Consider the following 23,592-nt stretch of genomic DNA (forward strand, 5'->3'; position numbering starts at 1 on the left):
AATAATGATGGTTCAACTATGAAATGTATGAACACAGGGGTGTTAAAATTTGGAGATTCCACTGTATCTCACCATTAACTATTCAGGAGGTTTAAACGGCACCTAAAAATGCTGTCCTTTTTCTGAACAATCCTCTACTTACAAGAAGGGTTTACCGGCACAAAGCATTATTTCCCTTCCGTCTTTATTGTGTGTTTATTTATGTTTTTGCAACTAGAGCAGAATCATTGTGGGGTGGCTTGACAATTCAATTTTGTAGAAACATGCAGTGGTTACAGAGTCACTTACACTATCATGCAATATCCAGAATTGGATGTTTGGTTACAAGTTGTGTGTGCAATGGAGTGGAAAGGCATCATTTGTGTTTGAGCTGCACAGCAGGATAACAGGAAACCATCAGTCATTAGGCAGTGAAGGAGCAAGTGTATGCTGGCTATGACGGGGGGAAAAGCACGGTTAACATCTTATAATATGGCAAATAGGAACTTGACTTAATTTCCTAGATTGACTATTTGGAACGTTAATGATCATTAAACAATTAATTGTACTTTTATTTTTTATGTAATGGGAAAATCTCTCATTCTCTCAATCTTCTGGACTCCTGTATCCAGTATTGTATTTCAGCACAACATCAGTGAATGTTGTTTAATGTCCCATATGTGAACTCATGTTGTTGTTCTTTGGCTGAATGTACAGTGCGCCTCTGCTGGTTTCTGCAAAGTAGTGGATTTTGCCTCAAATGCTTCAAGACACCATACTTCCACACCATATAGAGAATTGTTGATAATAAACGTTAGGCTTTACACAATCAGGATATTTTTTATTAAATACGCTAACCGATCACCGATCCGATCACAATATGGAGCAATGTGCCCATTTAAATGACTTGTTCATTTACTTCAAATGCTTGTGTACTGTATACTGAGTATCGTCAAAAGTATTCTCTTGTCAAGTCATGTGTTCTAGTTTGTCAGGTCAAACCAACATTACAACATGACAGAAATAATGGGTGCTAACTTAGTGTGATTAAATTATTTTATTGCAATTAAATTACTTCACATATACCAAAACTTTAGAGCATGATTCGACAGAACGCCGGCATGTTTATGTACAACCGTTAGTGCCAGCACTAGCTTGCTAGGCTACATAAGGTTTTGTTGCCTGCTTGCGAGCCGTATCGTATTAAAAGTACGTGAACATACCTCAAGCAAGCCTTAAATGAACATCCTCCCCCAAGCACCGGTGACCACCACCACATCCACCACATTTTCCCCCATTTTGTTCTTATAATACATGCGGTGCGATCCTTTGTTGTTGTCGTCGCCATGGTAACGAGTGTATCCGATCAGCATAAAATGTTTATTATCGGCCAATACCATTCAAGTCAATTAGATCGGTGTAAAGTCTAATACATGTATTGATTACTCAATTATGGCCATTAGTCGGTCACTTGCCTGACTTCAGTGTAGGCAACGTGGGTTCAGTTCCCACTCTGACGGTGTGAATTTGAGGTCATGTCATGTGCCCTGAGACTAACTGGAAACCAGTCCGGGGTTTACTCTGCTGCAACTCTCTGCAACTCTGAACAGGAAAAGCATCCTAAAAAAATGGATTGATGGAATTATTGCTATCCCTTCTGCAGCTTCCATAGTTAGACCCCATGCATACATAAAGGAGTTGAAATCTTTGTCATAAAAGGATGACACCAGAGCCCAACCATAACATAGACATTGCTATTTGAATATGTTAAAATGCCTGATAAAACCTGTCAAAAGTCAAATCATAACTAATTATCACTGCAAGGCTTTCAAACTTTACTTGCTTTACTTGTCTTCACACAGTTCTAGCATCAAGCACCCCAAAACCTTTAGCACCTGCTCTAGAAACCTTTTTCTACAAGGAAAAAAAAAAGGGCCATCAAAACAAGACAAACAGAAGTTTTATTTAGAGTCCCCCACAGCTGCAGGCTGTAAAAAGAACACTTATCAGTAGGTGAGGAGCAGCCATCGTGACATCAGTAAGGGGTTATCTGACAAAGATGACTGGCAGGGGGCAAAAGAAGTGGTGTGGGTGTGTGCACGTGTGTGAGAGCACAATGTACCTGCAGGAAGACACAAGCTGTCAAGATATATGCTATTTAATTAGTACGGAAAGGTTAGAGTAGCTTCACTGGACCTACAGCAATAACAGCACTGCAACAAAACAACACCTTCACTACTATGGATCAAATGATTCTCTAACAGCCTTCTAGCACACCAGCAACAGAGAGCCTGAGAGAACGTCTGACTTCAAGGGTAAAGAATGGAGAGTTAAATCGGACAAAATGAGCTGCAGAGGGAGTTTGCTTGTCTTGCGATTTGACACGGCAGCGCCAGCCAGGGAATTGGGGTCAAAGTTCAAACTTAACAGTCCGTTGTGACTTTGAAGGAAACGGGGTATTGTGAGACACACACAAACACACCTCTGACCCGACTGTGTGTATGCACAGTATCAACTAGGACGGACATTAAAAATGTTTGCTTTCTTGATAATGACCAACTATTACTTGTTTTTACATCGGTTGGCAGAAAATGTGTTTGTCTACAATAAAATCATGAATTTTACAAATTATTGTTTGAAAAAACACCATCCTACTAGTTCTTGTTGAGATTTATGGGCATGTCAACATACAAAAGGACCTTCCTTAGTGGCCCACTTCAAAGGTACACGTGATGCAGGATACACTCTGGACTGGTAGCCAGTAAATCATGGTGTACACATAAATTTAAAAAATAAAATAAAATTTAAAAAATCACACTCATTCAAACTTACAATTCTTCTTCAATGTAGCTAACATGCATGTTTTTGGAATGTGGTAATAAGACAAAATCCAGGCAAGGACGGGGGGAACATGCAAACGCCACAAAGGAAGGCAGAGATTAGAAACCAGACCCTCTCGACTGTGGCCAGACGTGCTAACCACACGCTCTACTGTGCCTGGTTTTGTCCAATGACATCATCAACTTTTATCCAGCAGTTCTTTTTACCCAACTGAACTGCCTCGTTTAAACAAAAGAAAAACAGCGTGAGCTGAGGGTCTGAGACAACTTCTTGATATTCAGCTGTAATAAAATGAAGAAACTCCATCCTAGTGGTTCATGTAGATATTCATGAAGATGTTAATATGTACAAAGACCATAACAGGAATACCCACTTCCCAGCCTAGGGAATGCCACTCCACTCTCCTTTCCTTTAGTCTGTGAGCATGGTACAGTATATTTGCTATTTCAATATCGCAAATGAATTTGATTAATTCTGTATTAAACTTGGCTCTCAATCAACAGCAATATGGTATGCTTAGCGTGATGCTCAAAAAGGCTAAACCAAAATCTCTAACACCTTAAGCACTCAATAATTGCATGGATTGGAAAATGTAAGATTGTTTTCATGAAATACAAATGAAGCGAGAGACAGTCCTGCAGTCATTTAATACAATGAATATGTGTGGTATCATGCTGACAAAATCTCATAACACTAGATGCTAACTTGGAAAAACAAAAATGATTAAGTGCGTTTGTAGCGCCGCTGTGTTTTTGTTAACCTCAGCAGCCCGTTGAACAATGGAGACACACTGGGTAATCCAAATAATACAACTGCAGCTCTCTAATACACTGAGCTCTCACACATACAGAAAGTGAGGATAGTTATTACCTTCGATCAACTAAATGGTCAATTTGATGATAAAAAGGTTTAACAAAGTTTTGCACCGACTGGGTTAGGCAAAGATATTAGTCATTTACCAATATTGATACTGTACACAAAATATATTTGATCTCTGATGTTAAATGACCAAACCCTTTCATTAGCAATAACAATAATTGGCAAAATGAGCTATCTTTGCAAATGCATATGCAAGTTTTGTCAGATCCAGAGCAAGAATTGTCAAGTTACAATGTTCCTACATATGTTTACAGCTGTTGTTCTTGTCATTTCTACTGTCTGCTGCAGACAATGCTCCCTGAACAGATCGAGAGTACATTCTGGTACAGGTTCTGCTGGAACACTCAAGATGACATCCGCGCTGTGCCCCTAATAATTAATGTGTCAAAGCAGCCGTCAATAAGACATGGGCTGTCAGAGCCAAAGATTTGTTTTGCCAAAAAAAAAAAAATAATAATTCAAAAATGCCAACATCGAAAATAAAATGTGTTCACAGTCCTAGCCATTCCCATTTGAATTTATTTAGTCATCGGAGACAGTGAGCTACATTTTCTATTTCTCCGTGAATCTCTGGCCTACTAAAGCTGAAATACTGCTGTCACTCTTTGTGGATAAATCTCCATGTTTATTACTTTGTGCCAACAGTAAATCCATATTTACTGAGTATGTTGATGACTAAACCTACTTTTAGCCTCTCTTTGAATTTGCATATCATGGTTGTCTGATCAAAGCCTTGAACGTCCGCATGACGACAATTCTGATTTTGAAATGTTGATTTAAAAAAAAAATTTAAAAACTGTAGCCAGAACTGTCCTTCGAAAAACACACTTCCACTTCAGACCACACCTGCCCTATTCACTTTGTTTTGAAGACAAGTGAAGACTCTTAACAGAAAACAGCCCATACTTTGTATTCATAAATCAAGTAACAACAACTTTGGATGATTAGTGGAATGTTTTGAATAGATACTACATAGTTGACAATATGCCAGTTAAAACTATGAATTTTGATGATTTCAGTGTAATATATCAATAGCCCAATGTTCTGAATAGATGATTGACAATAATTGAGTTTAACTGATGTATGCCAGTCAAAACTATAACGATTTCAGTGCAAAATATCTACATAGGAAATTCTTCATTGACATTGTTGAAAAGCAATTTGACCTTGCTACCCATTGACAAACAGTGACAAACATGAGTTCTGAATTACAAGTATTTGTTCATCATACTGTAGAAGACCATTACTAAATGTACGTCTTTGTTCGGACACAGAAATTTCAAACGAGGCCAGATAAGTGTTTCAAAACATTTAACGTAAAAACACAGTATCAACAGTAATGATAATTTTATTGAATTAAATAATAATTTATTTGAAATAATTGCTGTTAATGTTTTTTTTTTTTGGTCCTGAGAGGTAAACATTTTTTTTTAATATATTTGTACAGTGACAATGTAAGGTCAATATAATGCAACAATGTGAGAATTTCAAAAGAAAACTGGGCTAACTTAATGCATACTTGAGGGTTGCCTCTCTGGTGTTGAAAAATGCCTCCAACTCCAGGTGGATACGTAAAGTGGATAGTAGGTGTGTTGCAGAAATATTTACTATTTCTATGACCTAGTTTGGTAGACTATGCTTCCTGTGCTTTCCTTCATTTCACAATATATATTTAAAAAAATGTGGCCATTTCAACTCGGCTAGAATAAAACCAAGCGGTGTATTTACATATTACAAAGGACATTCAATGTCAGTCCATGTGATACTGAGGTGGCTTTGTGCTAAACCAAATAATTAGACTACTGCCCTGAGTAAAGTTCATGCAACATCATTGGTAAAATCATGTTTTTTAGAATGGTTAATATCCCAGTATGTACGTAGAAGCTCTGAAATGATATCCTTAATCCTAAAATAGTGTTGTCACGAGTCTGACTTCGATACTATCTGCAGAAAGTACCTCGATACTGGTACTAAAATGATACCATAGCACAAACTTAAAACATCATTAAAAAGCAGTGGAATAATAGCTGAGAAAACTTCTATTTTTTTTGTATTTTTATTAATTCCAAAAATTATCCATCCATCCATTTCAACACCGCTTTTCCTGGTTAGGGTCGCGGGACGCCGGAGCCTATCCCACCTGACTTCGGGCGAAAGGCGGACTACACCCTGAACTGGTCGCCAGTCAGTCGCAGGGCACATATAGACACGGACAACCATTCGCACTCAAATTCACACCGTCACTGAGTGGGAACTGAACCCACGCTGCCTGCACCAAAGTCAGGCGAGTGTACCACTACACCATCAGTGACTTAAAACAATTATAAGGATATCAATTAGGATATTCTTGATAAAATAAAATTTAAAAAATATATATTTTGAACATTTCACCACAAAACATTTAACATTTTTAAACACTATTTTCATATATGGTGGGCTGTGTGCTGTACTTAGTTACAAACAGTGCCTCGGGAATACAACTGGTCTGCAACAACATTGCTTTTCAAAAAATAAATCACACACTTTTGAAATGAAGGGAAGTCTTCGAAATATGTGTTAAGTGCTAACCTGTAGCTCTTTGAATTTGTGAGAGAATTCAGCATGCCGGTCAGTGAGGTCTTCAGCTGGTAGCAAGTAGCTTTCGAACACACCTTGCAAACAGATTTCTCCGTGTCCGTCCCGTGCAACACGGCTGTCGGCCATATCTGCAAAATAATTCCTGCTAACAACGTATGTGAATGTCTGCAGGAGCGCGAGAGTTTGCAGCCAAGTGTGTCTCTGTTGTCTTTGTATTTTATCCAACATAAAAACCGACATTCTTTTGGACAAAAAATTGGAAATTTGCTGTCACTGAATTTTTTTTATTATTACTTTTTTTAACACCGGTACATAAAAATTATGGTACCGTATAATCTTTGCCGGCTAGGAAACGCAGTTCGGTTTTGTTACCAGTACTCTGTGCAACGCTATGTTAAAAGAAAATAATTGTTATCAATGAATGTTTTAATTTACTGTAACAGTGCAACAATTAATCGACTAATCAACAACTAATTGATTATCTAATGAATTGACAACTATTTTGATTATCATTTAATCGTTTAGACCATTATTAACTTAAAATTATCTAAATCCTCGGAATTTCAGCCTCTTGAAAGTAAATATTCTCAGATTTCTGTAGTCGTCAATGAAAGCAGACTGATTATTTTTGTTTACTCAAAATAAGACTTGTAAAAACATTTGCTTTTACTTTGGCAAATAATTATCAACATTTCTGCCTATTTTCTGACATGTTACGGACCAAACCAATAAATGACTCATGATCAATACTGTATATGTAAATCATTAGTTGCAGCCCTAATTTACTGTTACAAAAATAGTAAAGCACAAATTATAGATATGTACAGTTATAGTTCTTTACTTGCACAGAAAAAAAAATGTATACACTGACATTTCAGACCAGTCAGCTGGCTGAAATTTATGTGTAAAAAGGTTAATTCAGTTGGAAATTCCTCATTCCTCTTCAAAAGGGGAAAATGTCCAGAGCTCACTGATATTAAAAGAGTGCTGGATTGTCTCTTCTCATTTTTAATAAAGGTGCTCTCGTGTATTTTGTTTACCACTGTACAGTTAAAGGGAAAATAATAATTCACAAATATATTCCAATACAAATTAGACAGTTCTTTTTGCAATTATAATCCCCATAAAACTCGTATGTTTTGGTCAAAAATCATAAAAGAACAACATTTAAAAAAAGAAAAATAAAGCACATTGGCTGTTAATCATCAATAACTGTATCAGAATCCCTCCTTCCCCCTCTAAACACCATTTTATCATGGTGCAGAAGATAAATCAAAACAGATGTAAAGACTTCCATTTGGCTGGCAGGTGGTGCTTTTTTTTTTTTGTTATTATTATTTTGGCCCCAACACACAAATCAATCTATAGAAATCATTACGATTAGTTTTCTGTTAAAAAACAAGAACATGAATTGCTTATGTCCCCTGACTCTGATTGTTGTAAATCCAACCAGGTCCATATTATAAACCATCTAAGCAATTTTGTATACATGTATACAAATGTTTGTTATTTGGCCAATGTCATGCTCTGCTGCTTCAATTCGGAAATAATAAAATTAGGCATGCACAAACGAAAATGGTCAGTAGGAGTTGGATCATATTCCCTGCATGCTAGATTTTGCCAACAGCAGCCACAGATGAGTTGAGGATAAAGAGCTGATGATCAGCAATAGTAACAATCGAAATGTGAGGTTTTCATTTCTAATGATACCACAATGCTAGTTTGTTTATTGTTGACTTACATGTTCAGGCTACTGTTAGACAGATTTGATTTTAGTACTAGAAATTACTGAACTATTTTCAAAGTCATCACGATATACTATACAGTATGTTTTATGTTTAAGATAAGTAAGGATTCATGAGTTTTTCTGCTGTTCATCTCAGCTGAAGACTTAAAGGTCTCGTATTTTGGCTATTTAGACCTCCATAGAGGGTCCAGGAAAGGCCCCTCTCTAACAGCTACTTCTGTTTGACCCACTTTTGTATCCGCTTTGTCCATATTTGGCTAAGACCACCCCCTTTCCTATGATTGGTTGCATCCGTGTAGAAGACCCACTTGTGAGAGCACACGTGTTTGTTATGTTGACAGCGCTGGCTTGGGGGCGGAAAGGGAAGGCGAAGATCTTCGCTAGTGATGTAGGTAAGCTTGAGAAATTCGAATGACGTGATTTCAGGGCCCTCGGCAGAAAAACGTCTGTAACTCAGAATGCATGGGCGATTTTAATTCATATTTCACTTGTTTACTGAGGCACGATAGAGACTATATTTCATCCCAAATACTCGAGGAAGTCGAAAGAATCTAGATGTTTACATAAGGGGATATTAGGATAAATATATCAGGATATTATCCGCTTTGATAATCAAAGCGGTGATATTTGATGTAGAAATCTGGGTAATGGTTAATTTAGCCACGTGGTTCTTACCTGTGTGCAACATTCAAACTGGGTTAAACCTTATATTAAATATCCAAGGGTGTCAGTAGAGATCAATAAGTTGATTGTTAGAATTCTGTCGATTGTGTGTAAATGATTGGTGATTAATCGCGTTTTGAAGCTCATCCATGCAGAACACTAGAAAAATTGTTCTCCAACACTGACATGAAAATAATATTTCAGAACAGACGGCAAAAAGATGATCCCAAACCCCTTTAAAATATTATAACAGACTCAATAATTAACTAATTGATTTTCCCCATTGTTGATCAAGCAAATTCCGTCAAATACCCATTCCTAGTTGTCAGCAATGGGTTTCAAGCAAAGTGTTCGTCGTGATTTTGACAATCTTTTTGCTCTTGTTTAAACAAAATGAATGTAGAGCAATCTGCTCTGTTGAAGAAGTTCTAAAGTTTGTTTGGTGGACATTTGTGGTTACTAACGGAGCGGCTCAGGGTTAACAGGACACAATTGAACATGTTTTCACTGGCTGTTTAGCTATCCAGTGTTGACAGAACATTCAAGAGAAACAGGACATTCACATTACATTGAAAAGTCAAAATTCATTGACATTTTGAGTTAATGGAAGTACTTCAGGTGAAATTAACATGTTGGGCTCCCGTCCGTACAGATTGAGGTTGTGTTAGGTAACTGCTCCAGACCCTATTTGGGTTTTGAATATGCAACCCTAGCCAAAGTGAAGGTCTCGAAAGAAACAGCGAGCAACAAGTAAGCGAGGGCTGTTCCCTCCAGCAAGAATGTTATCCTATAAAAGAGGAAACTCTGACAGGATGAAAGGAGACATTAATTTCTGGGCTCTTCAAGGCCCTTCATTGTTGATGTGAGATCATTAAGTTCTTCTTGTAGAACACGAGCAATTCTGTGTAATAACTCTTTCGACTATTCCCAATTAGGAGGGGAAACAAAAAACACCTAATTAGCCAATAAATAAGAACAAGCACATAAATATACAATGGAGTCTAAAAAGTAATTGATGAGGTTTGCGTTGTTCTGCTTTCTGTCTGTTTTTAACGCATTGATTATGTTGTTTTTCTGATTATACGGTATGCTTTTCTGATTATTTCTTATCAACAATGTTATCTGTCAAAAAAAAAAAAAAAGACAGTAGGCATTCAAAAGCTGTGTCGCACCAAGTGGCCAAGGATGGTCAATCCAAAGGTAATAACTAGGCTTTAAACGATCAGGATTTTTGGGGCCGATTACCGATCACTGATCAGCGAGTTTAAAAAAACGCTAGCCCATCACCGATCTGATCACAAGATGGAGGAATGTGTCTATTTAAATGACCTGTTCATTTACTGTATATACTTGTGTACTTAAGTGCTCCAAAAATTATATTTACAATAAATAATGTATCTTTGTTCCTCTATTTAGTAGCCAGTGAGGCATAGTGACAGACAGAACGAATGAATGGTCTTCTATTAGATGGCAGGAAGTAAATACAGTAATTAATGTATCCACTTTTTGTGACATTTTTGTTTGTTGGTGTGCTGTGAGATTTTTCAATTGTAAAATATGTTCCTTGGCTCCATAAAGGTTGGAAATCACTGCTCTATTCAGACCATGTATTGTAATCAGTCAGGTCAAACCAACATTACATGACAGAAATAATGGTTGCTAACTTACTGTAATCAAATTACTTTATTTTGAATTCAATGACTTCACGCACACCGAAACTTTAGAGCATGATTCGACAGAACGGCGGCATGTTTATGTCCAACCGTTCGTGCTAGCAGTAGCCTGCTAGGCTAGATAACGTTTTGCTGCCTGCTTGCGAGCCGTATCGTATTAAAAGTACGTGAACATACCTTAAGCAAGCCTTAAACGAACGTCTTCTCCTGTCCTGAGCACCGGTGACCACCAACATACGTTTTTCCCCATTTTGTCCTCATAATATAGTCGCCGCGATCCACTCTTGTTGTCGTCGCGACAGTAACGAGTGTATTCGGTCGCATTTGAGTTGACAAGATAAAGCCCAATGATCGTAAAAAACGGGTTGCGGTGATAACGGAATTTATTGTCAGTAGTCTGACAGTGAAATCGTGAAAGAGCAAATTTGTCTTTTAGTCTGATCCGGGCATTACGTGTTGCCTGTCTCAGATGTTTTTGTCTGTCCACACCGCCGACATTTTTATTTTATTTTTTTTAAATAACATTATTGGCCGTCAGATATTTACAGGACTACGCCAAAAGACACACAACAAGGCTAAAAAAAAAAAAAACTAGCTTTTGGATTCAAATATACTGTGCATGCGGCGACGCGGAGTAAATGTCGTTTGCGGCGATCGGCGAATTATGACATGAAAGTGGATCAACCGATCAGCATAAAATGCTAATTATCGGGCGATACCGAGAAGGCCGATAAAATCGGTGTAAAGTCTATTAATAACCTACCTAAGTTACTTGTTGGGCATAAAGGCCCTGGTCCAATTTCAGTAAATATGGTGTCATTAAGAGACAAACACCAAATGCCTCTCAAATGTCAAATATTTGTCAACAACTTTCTCCTGCTTTTTTCTTTTGTAACTAGAAATACAAACATGTCCAGATTCTGAGATAATTACGTACCTCCCAAATGTAAATTAATTGTCTACAACTTTCTCCTCGGCTTTCTTCTTTTCAGCTAGAAATATCAGAATCAGAATCATCTTTATTTGCCAAGTATGTCCAAAAAACACACAAGGAATTTGTCACCGGTAGTTCGAGCCGCTCTAGCACGACAACAAACAGTCAATTGACAGAGAACACTTTTGAGACATAAAGACATTGAGAAAAACAGTCACTGAGCAATAAAGGGTTGCTAGTTATCTAGTAATGCCGGTGCAATTTTTTAAAATATTGACAATTGTGCAAAAAGATGCAGAGACGCCGAGACTTCAAGGAGTGTATGCAGTTTAAAGTGACTAGTACCGCAATAATCTGGGACAACGTTGATTGTGCAAATGTTGCAGATATTCCTCAATCAGGGTGCAAGTGGGGCAGATGCTACTCTGGCATGAGTGGCCAGTATACAAACACATTTTGAGAGCATTGAGTGGTTGCAAATTAATTCCCAAACACATTCTCGAAACCGTTTTATTTTCTATTTTTTGGATAAGGAGAAGCAGAGTTTTTTTTGTCTTTTAATTTGAGTTAAGAAGCAAGCCGCAGGCCTTGGATGCCCATCACTCCTACAACAATGTCAGAGATTAAATCAGATATGCATGTTTCTCCAGGCAACAATGCTTTTCTTGATCCTAACAAGCAAACAAACACGCTTTGAATGTATTACAATTCAACGTGTCTCCAAAGGCAAACTTCAAGAGGAGTCTTGTTGCTGCTTTGTGGTTTATTCACTTTGCTTGGTGGGCCTTTGGACTGTTTGACTTGAACGTGAATGAATATGAAGGCTGCAGACCTCAAGCATCCACTGTAATTACAAGATCAGGTTCTTTGCATGGCATTGGTAGTCTTGATGTTGCATATGACTGTATGGAGGTGGGCCTCACTTAAAATAGGGTGGCCACATGGAGTTGATTTGGGGGTTATTACTTAGGGAGGCTGAGCGTGTGCCAGCTTGTTTCCAATCCACAGTTGCCATAAGTCATGAAATGACTAAAATTGAATGGGAGTATTGGGAAATCAATTGCAGTGGAGAGAGATTATTCTTGCACCATAGCTTTCCATTTTTTCCCCCATTACAACCCCGTGAACTCACAGGCTGGATTTACACTGCAGGTTCCCAGTTTGAATTTTGTGCTGCTATTCAATTCGATTCACATCTACTTTCAAGTGACCCAAATTATAGTTTTAACATCCACTGAACACCAGAAACCAAACGTATGCATAAATCATCAAACGCAGGTAAAATACAGTACATGTGATATAAATACAAAAGTACGGTAAGCAATAATAAATGTATCATATTCAGATGTAATGGTCTATGCTTTAGCCGAAATCGTGGATTTCACACAAGTGCTACTTTTGTTTTTTTTCCAGTTCCACGGCGGTGTGTTGTTTGGATTGACGTTAGACCCGCAGTGACGGGGTATATCCAGGACTTCCACTGAGACTGTAGTCACATTGTCAGATATCTGATTTGTATCTGGTTTTTTTATCCACATTTGAAAGAGGCCTGATTACAATCTGATAACATTCAAATCCATGCGTTATTTTCTCCTCCCACTGTCATGACACACATCTAAATTGGGCTACATATTAGGGGTTAAAAAAAAAAAAAAAAAAAAAAAAAAAAAAAAGCTCAACTTCCGTCAATGGGTACCGTACTGAAAACCATGACAACAAAATGGAGATAGGAACCGAACCGTGAATTTTGTGAACCGTTCCACCCCTACAATGTCCTATTGGCTCAATTATTCTTCTATTGTGTTGTTGTTGCACAACTGTAGTTTCTGACTGTAGAGCCACATCTGACAATGCACCCCAACAATGCAGATGGCTTATTATTCACCTAATGCTGAACATTCACTATGTGAGTCCCTTCCAAGCCCAGTTTTGAGTACCTGACTCACTTTTGAATCAGGGCTGACGATGAGTAGTGATAGCGTGATAGGTAAATTCTGAATAATTCTTTAATTGATTAATCAATTATTATGCCCATCTCAAATATTAATACAAGAGTTTGGTAAACCTTCAGTCATTTACAGATAATCAAGTTATGGTTGTAGGTTGTCACAACTTTATTTATGACTAAAATGATTTGATTTCTTTCTAAGCAGTCACTTGCCACAGTACTACAATAGCTCTTATTGAATCAAATTAAGAAAATCATAAACTCTTATTAAGGCATTCAGTCTAACACATCTCTGGAAGACATCATACTTGAAGACGTCGGACATGACCAAACTAGCAAGGTGATGATTAAATGCCTGATTTCCAGCTCTCTAAGAAGAAAATAATCTAACTTTACAGAACGAGGAGTATCAAAACATTTATAGGACTGGTGGCACAAACTACAAACCTTGAGTTCTCCCCTTCAATATCAGCCAGATGATAAAGCAACAAATGTATCAAGGGATCCTGTGGCGTTCGCGTCATTCAGAAGAGGCGAGAGTTGAGGCAGACCAACTTGTGGCTTCTTCACCATGACAACACACCTGCTCATAATGGCCTGAGCATCTGACAGTTCCTGCCCGGGAAGATCATAGCAGTGCTGGAGCAACCTCCCTGCTCACCCGACCTGGCTCTGTGTGATTTTTGCCTCTTTCCCAAAGTTAAGGGTGGTGTCAAGAGGACGGATTATGAAGACGTGGACCACATGATGATGGAGGTGATGGCTGAGCTGCGGAGGATCCCAGAAGAATCTTTCCAGGAGTGCAAGACGGCATGGCAAAGACCGCTGAGAAAGTCAGTAGACCCTAGGGGTTTACTTTGAAGGGGAAAACTTGTCGTTGCAAACTTGGATTTGAAATTCATCTTGTGTGACATCACTTTTTCTGTTCCTGACATAATCTCCTTGCCCCTAATTTGTGTCCTCTTGTGCATTTCTGTAGAACAGACCAAGGTCAGCACATCAGATGGAACAGTAGAGCTAAAAGTATCCTAATGAATCCTGACTGCGAATGTAATAACGGATTTTCAGGGAAGCAGGAAAGCTTTTCTGGTGCCAGGTATTAGTTCTTTTTATGAATCATCAAATGGATAAAGCATAAAGAGTCTGATAAGCCAAGACTATCTGTGTTTGCCACTTCTTGGCCGGAACTTTTTCTCCTTCATTTTACATACTGTATGCCATTTTTACTTGACCCTCTTTTATTTTAGCACACCAATCCCTCCTCAGTACTTCTCCTGGACTTTCACTGCAGCCAATTTTCTTGCTGAGCCCCCCGCTATCCTCATGCCCTTGGGTGTAATCAGACAGACCATGATGGGCTGGAATAAGAAAGCCTCCTACGTGTCGAGCCGGAGGTAAAGGGAGTGGAACTGGCAAAACAACAACAACAAAATTGTATACAATAAAATTGATGATATGCACAACATTTCAAACAAACACTGAAGGAGAAGACACCGGCGCTATAGAGGCTGGTCAGAACATGGTTTAGAAATTAAATGATTTCCCCATTGTACCATTCAGAAACCAAAACTACATTATTAAAAAAGAACATCTTTGATTTTATGCACCAGCTTCATACATAAATTTGAAGTATTGCTGGGTGGGTGATGGAGGACTAACAGATAGAGATACTTATTAGATATGAAAACTCTTCCAGTGTAAATAATTTTCCTGATGGCATAAAATAGTAGAAGTGTTAGGGAGCAGGATATTTCATTTCCAACCAATTTTACCCCTCTAACATAATCAATTGCCAAACAACCCATCCATAATGCCAAGTTATAGGTTAAGATTATTTTGGGTAAATGAAAATCTGTATTCCAACAAGAACCCCATTCATTTTGAATGAGGTAAACAAAAAGGAAAGGAAACGTAAAGTACAGATGGATAGCCAATCAGAAGATTATTGTATCTTATAATGGACACATTCTTTAAATTGGTTGAAAACTACTATACATAAACATTATGCTGAAGATACTGCAACAATAACATAAAACAGATCAAGGTTATTAATAACCCTTCAATCTATATTGGCACATTGGTCACACACAATATTAAAATCAACGTCAGAAACCCGATAAGAAACTTATAAAAATAATAATAAAATTTGTGAAATTATAATAATGATGTTTAGATTTACAACAACTATATTTTAAAAGGGTTCCATGCTTCAGCTGTAGTACTATACTTGACAACATTGTTCTTTTTTAAATTAACCAAAGCATTGTTCTTCTGTTGTTGTTCTTCGTTCTTTTGTTGATAAGCTAGTTGAGAGAGTTACTGATCAGGCCAAGAATGAGTTCAATTTTGTATTCAACAAATAGCAGCTTAATTCACAGCGCGCAGGAGATCTTTCAGCAAGCCTCTCGCCAGAATAATCTGCGCTCTTCCGGAATCTGTCCTCCTTTATCTGTGTCTCTGTGCCCACAAAGTGTCTGGCATCTCCATCTATTATCTCAAACGCCTGAATTTCAGTCAGGAGGTGTGTGGGTACCTTGCTCGACACATTTGCAACCCCTGATAGGAGAGGTGGGAGTAGGTCACATATGCGCAAGTCACAAGCAAGTCTCAAGTCATAACCTTCAAGTGTCAAGCAAGTCTCAATTAATGGGGGTGGGGCGGGAGTTGATGGGGGGGAGGGGGAATAAATACAAAATAAATAAAAACAAAAAAATCAAGCATTACTTGGTTTAATGGGCTAATGGAGAATGAAAGTATAATTAAGGGACTAATACATGACAAAAATGTTTCCATCCTTCCAAAAAAAACAAAAAAAAGTAATGCAAACAAAATCTGCATTCCCCCTGTATACTCTACTTTATTTAAAATCGTTCAGTCAGGTTTGTTAATTTATTCAGAAGCAGTGACTCTGGATAATTGACAATTGTCATTGCATTAAAGGTTATGTTTCATATGCTGTGGTCTCAATTTTAAAAACAGTGCAGACAGCTTTATCACAGACCTGACACAACAGGTGACATTTTGATGGTGACACTTCAATAAGCATGTTTAATAATATGAAAATTATATTCACACGTAGCTACTCACAACTTGTACTGTACTTAGCGGAACACACTTTTGTCAAAGAAATGTTTAATCGCCATGATCATAATGCAAAGTGATCCCATGCAGCAGACCTATGACGCAATTGGCATCATCTCGCTCTATCGTCATGCCCGCAAACATCTCTGCACCTTTTTTTTTTTCTCCACAACACTAGCAACATCACTTCACTTCTGCATTCAGTGTTTGACATTATATTTTAGGGTTTACTTTCTGCTCTAGAGTGCATGAGAAAGAGAGGAGAAGAGAGAGACTTTTGCATGCCCACCACTAGTTACGTTACTTAGCTGTACTAAAACGTTCACAATCATATAATTTATATTTTTAATCTTCCCAAACCAGTCTATGAAACTTAACGTTTGACCACCTAGCTAAACTGTTAATTTAGCGTACCTGTCTTTGTGAGTTTTGGAGTGATGGATGAAGTTCAATGTTGTTGTGGTTGTCTCTTTAATGCACGAGTTGCAAGCCATGCATTTTGCCATCCTCTATTAGAAGACTTTATCAACAACATAATCCTTGAATCCAAATTGTATTATTTTAGGAGCTCCTTCCGTCGTTGTTCATGCAGGTGGCTTCGTCACACTGGCAAGCGCGGAACAATGCAGACAGGGTTGCCTTGGTTGGCACGTATGACTCCCTGCAAAACTTTATTTTATTTTTTTCCAAAAAAGACAAACTGTCTTAATTAAAATGAAGCTTTCCAAGTCTAGACGAGATGACTTGTAAAGTCAGGTAGTTCAAGTCAAAGTCAAGTCTTTCTGAGGTATTTGGCAAGCAAGACACAAGTCATAAAACTGGCAACTCAAGTCAAGTCATTTGACCCGAGTCCCCCCATCTCTGCCTGATAGTACAAGTCACTCAAGCATGATAAATATTGCTCAAATGATCTTTAAATCAGTGATAAAGATATAATTTCTAACAATATGTTTGCGTCAACATTTTCTGCAATTCGTGTGAGGTTTCAGAACATCAGCTAATAGGATTCCATAGAGATGCCTGAAAACAATATGATATACTGTATGACAAGTCCAACAATATACTGTACATCTATTTCCATTTCAGTCATATTTCACATTTTCCTTGCAAGACATCATACGTGGTAATCAACTGAGTCGTTCAGTCTAGATGGATTCGGCTTTGAGGCTAGTGTAGACAAAAAACAAACAAACAAAACAAAACAAAACAAAACATGAAAACACAACTGGCTGTCAGAGAGATGCTGATCAGCTTTGTGAGCATGGTGGACTTGAGCAAGGCACCAAACCTCCTAATTAAATTGAGAGAAATCGGTACATGGTCGCTGATTATGATTGGATGTAGTTTGCGGGTAATTCTTTGAGCTGCCGAATTGTTTGAAAGAAAAAAAATCTATTCTTGAGAAAGAGTGGTGAACCGACGATAAAAATGTATATTCTCCTTTTGTACGGTTTTTCAGCCTCCATATGTCAACAAGACCAAAGTCGTTTATATACTGCTCTAGTATATTGGGGCATTGGGGCTGATTGCTTTTTTTGAGATTTGAGCAATCTATTAGGGGATTTAACGTAAAACTTTGACATTTTCCAGTTCAAACCAAACATTTGGTACTGCTGCAGGTTGACATTCGTTCTACTATAAAATGTCACCTGTCTTTCATTAAGAAGCTTCCATAGGAAACAGAATTTGCTGGTGGAGTGAACTTAGAGAACTGACTCCTGGCAAACAAGACTAAGGTCATTCTTTTTTTGTCACAGCTTGAAACATGATAGAGAATAATTGAAGAACGTGTCGCACAGTGACATTTTAGATGAAGAGCTTCCACATGACGGACTGCATGCTAACTTCTCAACAAGGCGCCTAGCTCATCTCACAGTGCAATAGATGATAAGGAGACCTAAACCTTGAGCAGCATTCATAAAGATCACGTTTGCAAACGGAAAGATGGAAAAGGCTGCATCAAGCGAAATTTTGAAATCATTGAATAAAACACAACTACTAATCTTGACAGCACAATTCATCTTGACAGCGTAAATTTGCTCAGTACGACACTGGGATGGAAACAGGAGGTCAGAGTATTCAGAGAGAGACTCTTCCAGAGATTCTTGCATTAATTTATTCAATGAATTGATTGTTCATTTTCTCAATTTCTGATTGAAAAAAAATGGTGGAGTCAAATCAAACGCTAATTGATATGCAAATGTTAAACCTTCTTGGAAAATTATACAAATGTGTATCATCTACTAAATGCATACATTTCTACAAGCGGCTGCATATAAAGTCATTCCGTCCCCTAATCTAGTTGTGTCACTCTTGCGTGTCGACAGGAAAGCGCTGCTCATTCAGGTGTACAGATCCTTTGGGAAGCTCCTTCGTTACTGTATACTTCAGTTAGAGAGGAGGATAAAAAAGGAAAAAGTCCTCCTGGGGAAAATAACCCGATGAGCACAAAGCAAAAGCGTATTGTGTTTCAGATGTTACGACTCAAGTGCTGAAACTGCACATCGGCACCTTGCAGCGACACAGTATATCAGGACGGATAGGAGCAAAGCAATAATACCGCTGTGGAGTGCGCAGCTTGTGCTTGTTATGGACGCTAAGAGCAGAAGATAGGTGTGCAAACATATTGACGGAGTAACCATACAAATGATTGAATAATTATTTTGTGATTAAGTGCTTTTAATTTTCTTAGGTTGATTAGCTGTTATAACGCCCATGTACATCCACTGTGGGAAAGTATGGCAATGTCCACCAGCTCCCTCGTGCAGCACAGTGACAACATGACCAACTCATCAACATCCAGGCTGCCCACACTGATTGTCTCTGTTAAATTATGTTCCCTGTCGCTAATGAACTCGAAATTGCAGTTGCGAGCGAATGCTGAGAGATACAGTTGCCAAGCAAACAACCCGGGGGGGCGGGGGGGGGGGGGGGGGGGGGGGGGGGGGTGAATGAACAGCGGACTAAAACGCAGGCTTATACACTGGAAGCTGTGAAGATGAAGGCACCTAAGGTTGTACAAATCAGAAATTAACCAAAATCGGACCAGAAATCTGTCCATGATCATGGACTTGAATGAGACAGATACTTTTTTTTTTTTTTTTTTTTTTTCCCCATTGACTGAGTTTAAATCCATCCAGCAAGCTGTACAAGTAGGTACCACTGGATTTTTCATGATAAAAAGTAGCATGAGTCAAGCCATTACTTTCAGTGTTCCTGCAATTATGAAAAAACTGTTTCAAGACACATTCCCTATTTTATGGCATGCAACTTTATCAACAAACATTTTTAGGGGTCTCTTATAATTAAAATGTATTCCAACTGAGGTGAGCCTCGGACTAGCTTTCTTTTGGACAGAGAGTTTGACAGACAAATACAAAATATCAGAAGCATTGAAAACAAAAAATATATATAAAGAAAATCACTACCCACACAAGACGTGGACAAGCAGGGATAGTGACACATTCATGTTTTTGGAATTGCAGTGTCAACAATTTGACTTTTTGGCTGAATCCTTAGAGTCTAACATCATTTAACATCAGCAGGATGGTGTAATACGCAAAGAGAACTGTTTGTGAAGTTTACAGGCATGTTTTTATCTTTTATTTCAAATCTGAAAACTCCTCAGTTGACGGGGGAAAAAAGAACAATACTGTCTACAGCCCAAGCCAACAGGGTGCAAGTCAGTTCCAGAGCTGCAAACCTATCGAAATTCACTTCCAGAACAATTTATCGAAATTTGTGACTTTCCTTATTTTCAAAATTTTACCGCGGGACAGTTGTTGCACTACATTATGTAATAGGATGAAAAACAATTGTAAAATGTTAACTTGCACAACATAATCATGACTCTATAATCTTAATTGTTAATAAATGATGGCTTCAATATTTGTTATTTTAATGTTGCTATATCCACTATTGCCACTGATGGAAATTTCCCCATTGTGGCACTGATCAAGGTTATCTTATAACACTCCGTTGTAGTTTGTGAATAGATCATTTGACTGCTGGCCATCCTGACCAAAATTTCACCGAATAACATCCGCAAGAGATAATCTATAAATATGTCCATGCATTAATTTTCTGGAGTCTATGACAGCTGAGTTCAGGCGAAAGGTAGTCAACACTCCGGAACGGTCATTACTGGGCACATATACTGGAAAGACAGAGAACCATTCCCATTAATACGGTAACAAATTGGGAACAGAAGTCAGGCAACTGAACCGCAACACCATCAGTGACTCTAACAATATATTTATACTCCAATTTCCATGCAGAAGAGGTTGTGTTAAATTACAATGACTAGTAGATATAACCAATACATAGTTACATACAGTTATTAGAATATTTTATAGTCTTCACCCCATTACTGTTTGACATCAGATTGCAGGTGTTTGGGGAAGTTGGTGTATATAGATTAATGCCAAATTGACATGAAGGAAGTCTGACTTCCCGAATGTTAGTCGGAGTTCGTAAAATTTTGACTTCTGGTTCATAGAAAGCTGAATAAGGGTAAGAAAATGAGAAAGACAAAGAGCTTTTTCTCTTTAGCTTTTGGTAATTTTTCTGGGTAAGAATGGCTGTAAGAACCTACAATTAGCTCGCTTGAGTGAAAATGACACTGTCGCTATGTGATTGGCTGGTGATCTGTCAAGGGTTTATAATGAGTCTCTGCTCACCCAGGCACAAATAACCATTCACACTCATATTTACACCGATGGACAATTTAGTATTCAGTTAAAAAACACTGAAACGTTTTTGAAATAGGGAAGGAACCTGATGTAGCCAGGGAAAACCCATGAAAGTACAGGGAGATCATATGTAGCATTTGGATACAATTGCACCACCAAAAGACTAGGTGGGATTAGAAGCGTAAATTGTGCTACCCGTGTTGTGTTTTTGAAGATGTGCAAGTTCAAATCTTACTTGTCAAAGCCGTTCTTCACTGCATGCACCTGCATGATGCTTAAGTCAGTATTTACGGGTTTAAAAGACAATTAATGCGCTTTATTACAGTGGATAAGTCATCCATTTGACGTTTAGCTTCACGAGTCGTCAAACGGGAAGTTCCCTTTGCAATTTGCATGAGTGAGAAAAGCCTTCATGTAATAATCTCACATGCCTGGTGGTCTAAAGCCTGTGACAGTGAGCTCCTCTTGTTATCAGCATGCTATGCTGTTGGGAAAGCTGGACAAATCCCTTCGCATCCATTTACAGTATTCATCAAATGAACTGCATGTGCGGCACGGTGGACGGGTAACTGTCTCACAGTTCTAAGGTTCTGGATTTGAATCTCTTCCTCCCACATGCCAAACACGTTAGGTTCATTGAAGTGTGTTTGTTTATAATTGTGAATGTGAGAGAGTGAATTGTTGTTTGTCTATATGTGCACAAGGATTTACCAGTGACTATTCCATGGTGGACCCTGCCTCTCACCCAAAATATACTGAGGAAAAGTGAAAATGGATGGATGGATGGATGGATAGATTATCTATATCCCATTCAAAAAGAGAGGAGGTTTCCCCAAACACTTTTTTTTTTTTTGTGAGCATGGGATTGCAGTGGGTTTGCTTTAACATTCACAGCAAGTACAGGATATGGAGAAACAGTTCCAGGACATTTTTAAGAGGTGTTTGCGAATTTAGTAAGGATGTTAGCAGGTTTGAAGGGGGAAGTCAACCATAGTAACTTACCACCCCCGTGTCCTCCCTCTCGGTCTGCGGGGGAGCCGCTTCGCTCAGAGGCAGCAGCCGAAGAGTGGACACCAGCACCAGCAGCAGCAGCATCATTCTCCACACACATATATATATATATACATATATATATATTCCTCGGACACTTGGCAAAAGCGAGAGAGAGAAAAATTACGCCCTTAAAACCTGGTTGGTACGGCAGGGCTCGAACGACAACACGGGCAGCAACAACTAACGAGATTTAAAAATAATAATAACAACAACAAAAAAGTCCCGCAACAAGAGCAAAAATGTCCAAAATTAGTCTACCTCACTGTGGAGCGCAAACACATAAAATACATTAAACAGGTGCCAAGCATCACACCTGTTTGTATGGTCCAACTCGGCGCTTAAAAAAAAAAAAAAAAAAAAAAAAAAACGATAACTAATAATACAAAGAGTAAAGGAATATTCCGCTCTGGGTAAATATCCGCCGAGCGACGTGATGAAGAGCTCCCGTCATGACCGGAGTGGCTGCAGGCATCTCTGCTGAGCTCCAAGTAAGCAAGCAAGCAAGCAAGCAGCACTGTACACACACAACTCTGTACGGTTAGCAGCAATGGAGACTACTTCCCGGGGAGACTGCCAAAATAAAGCTGCAAAGACTGCCAAAATAAAGCTGCAGCACCGAAAACCTTTTTGGGGGGGCCGATGTGGAGGGGGCAGTACTGCAGTAGTACCATTCACAAAATATTAACAGAAACTTTGCTACAACTAAAAGTCATCTTGTTGAATGTGACATTTTACTTTAATTCTATCCGAATCTCAAGGCCATAGCCAATTTCTGCATCTTGTAAAAAGGCGCCAAAGTAGTGTTCAGGAAAAGGAACGCCATCTCTCCAATAACCAGGGGTCTGTTTACACATTTCTGGTGTACACCATGTCTTGAACCCGCAACCCACGTACCCCCAAGGCAAGCAGCAGTGTTACCAAAAAAAAAACACACACACAAACACAGCTGATTCCCCTCACTGACAATATGAATAAACAGGACCAATATGAATAATGAAATTATATAGACGAGGTTCCTAGGTGCTAACAACCCCCAGTTGTTAGCATCTGGTCAAGAATGGTTTTCTTGAGTTCATCGACTCATTGCAACACACAGAATATCATGCACTGCCATCAACGAGGACGCTTATTTCTGCGTTATGGACATCAAATTATGTGCCAAATTGGCATGCATGCAATATTCCTGCTGACTTAGAGATAGACACAGATAGACAGATAGGGAGGGAGGGAGGGATGGATAGATAGATAGATAGATAGATAGATAGATAGATAGATAGATAGATAGATAGATAGATAGATAGATAGATAGATAGATAGATAGATAGATAAAATCAACACCTATAGTATGTCATTATCGCTGTTATTACTTTTAGACGTCTTTATCGGAGCAGTTTCCACAGTTTGTTGCAAAGACAGTAAACTTAATCACCCATTCCAAAACATTTTCTCAACTCCCACACAACCCATATGTGCAACTATGATTTGCATGTATTCCAAGTTCCTAGCTCGAACATGAATCTTGTCAA

General features: G+C 38.4%; 1 protein-coding gene across 1 annotated transcript in view; it reads right to left on the reverse strand.

The window, feature by feature from the left end:
- Window positions 1-22,383, reverse strand: part of mmp17a (matrix metallopeptidase 17a) — an 81,480-nt gene extending 59,097 nt beyond the window's left edge. Inside the window, exon 1 of the mRNA XM_061698382.1 lies at window positions 22,016-22,383. Within this exon, the coding sequence (XP_061554366.1) occupies window positions 22,016-22,111 (96 nt within the window). The 5' untranslated portion in view covers window positions 22,112-22,383. The remainder of the gene's footprint in view (window positions 1-22,015) is intronic.
- Window positions 22,384-23,592: the final 1,209 nt, after the last annotated feature.

This window comes from Phycodurus eques, chromosome 15 (assembly GCF_024500275.1).
Source record: "Phycodurus eques isolate BA_2022a chromosome 15, UOR_Pequ_1.1, whole genome shotgun sequence".
NCBI classification, from domain to species: Eukaryota; Metazoa; Chordata; class Actinopteri; order Syngnathiformes; family Syngnathidae; genus Phycodurus; species Phycodurus eques.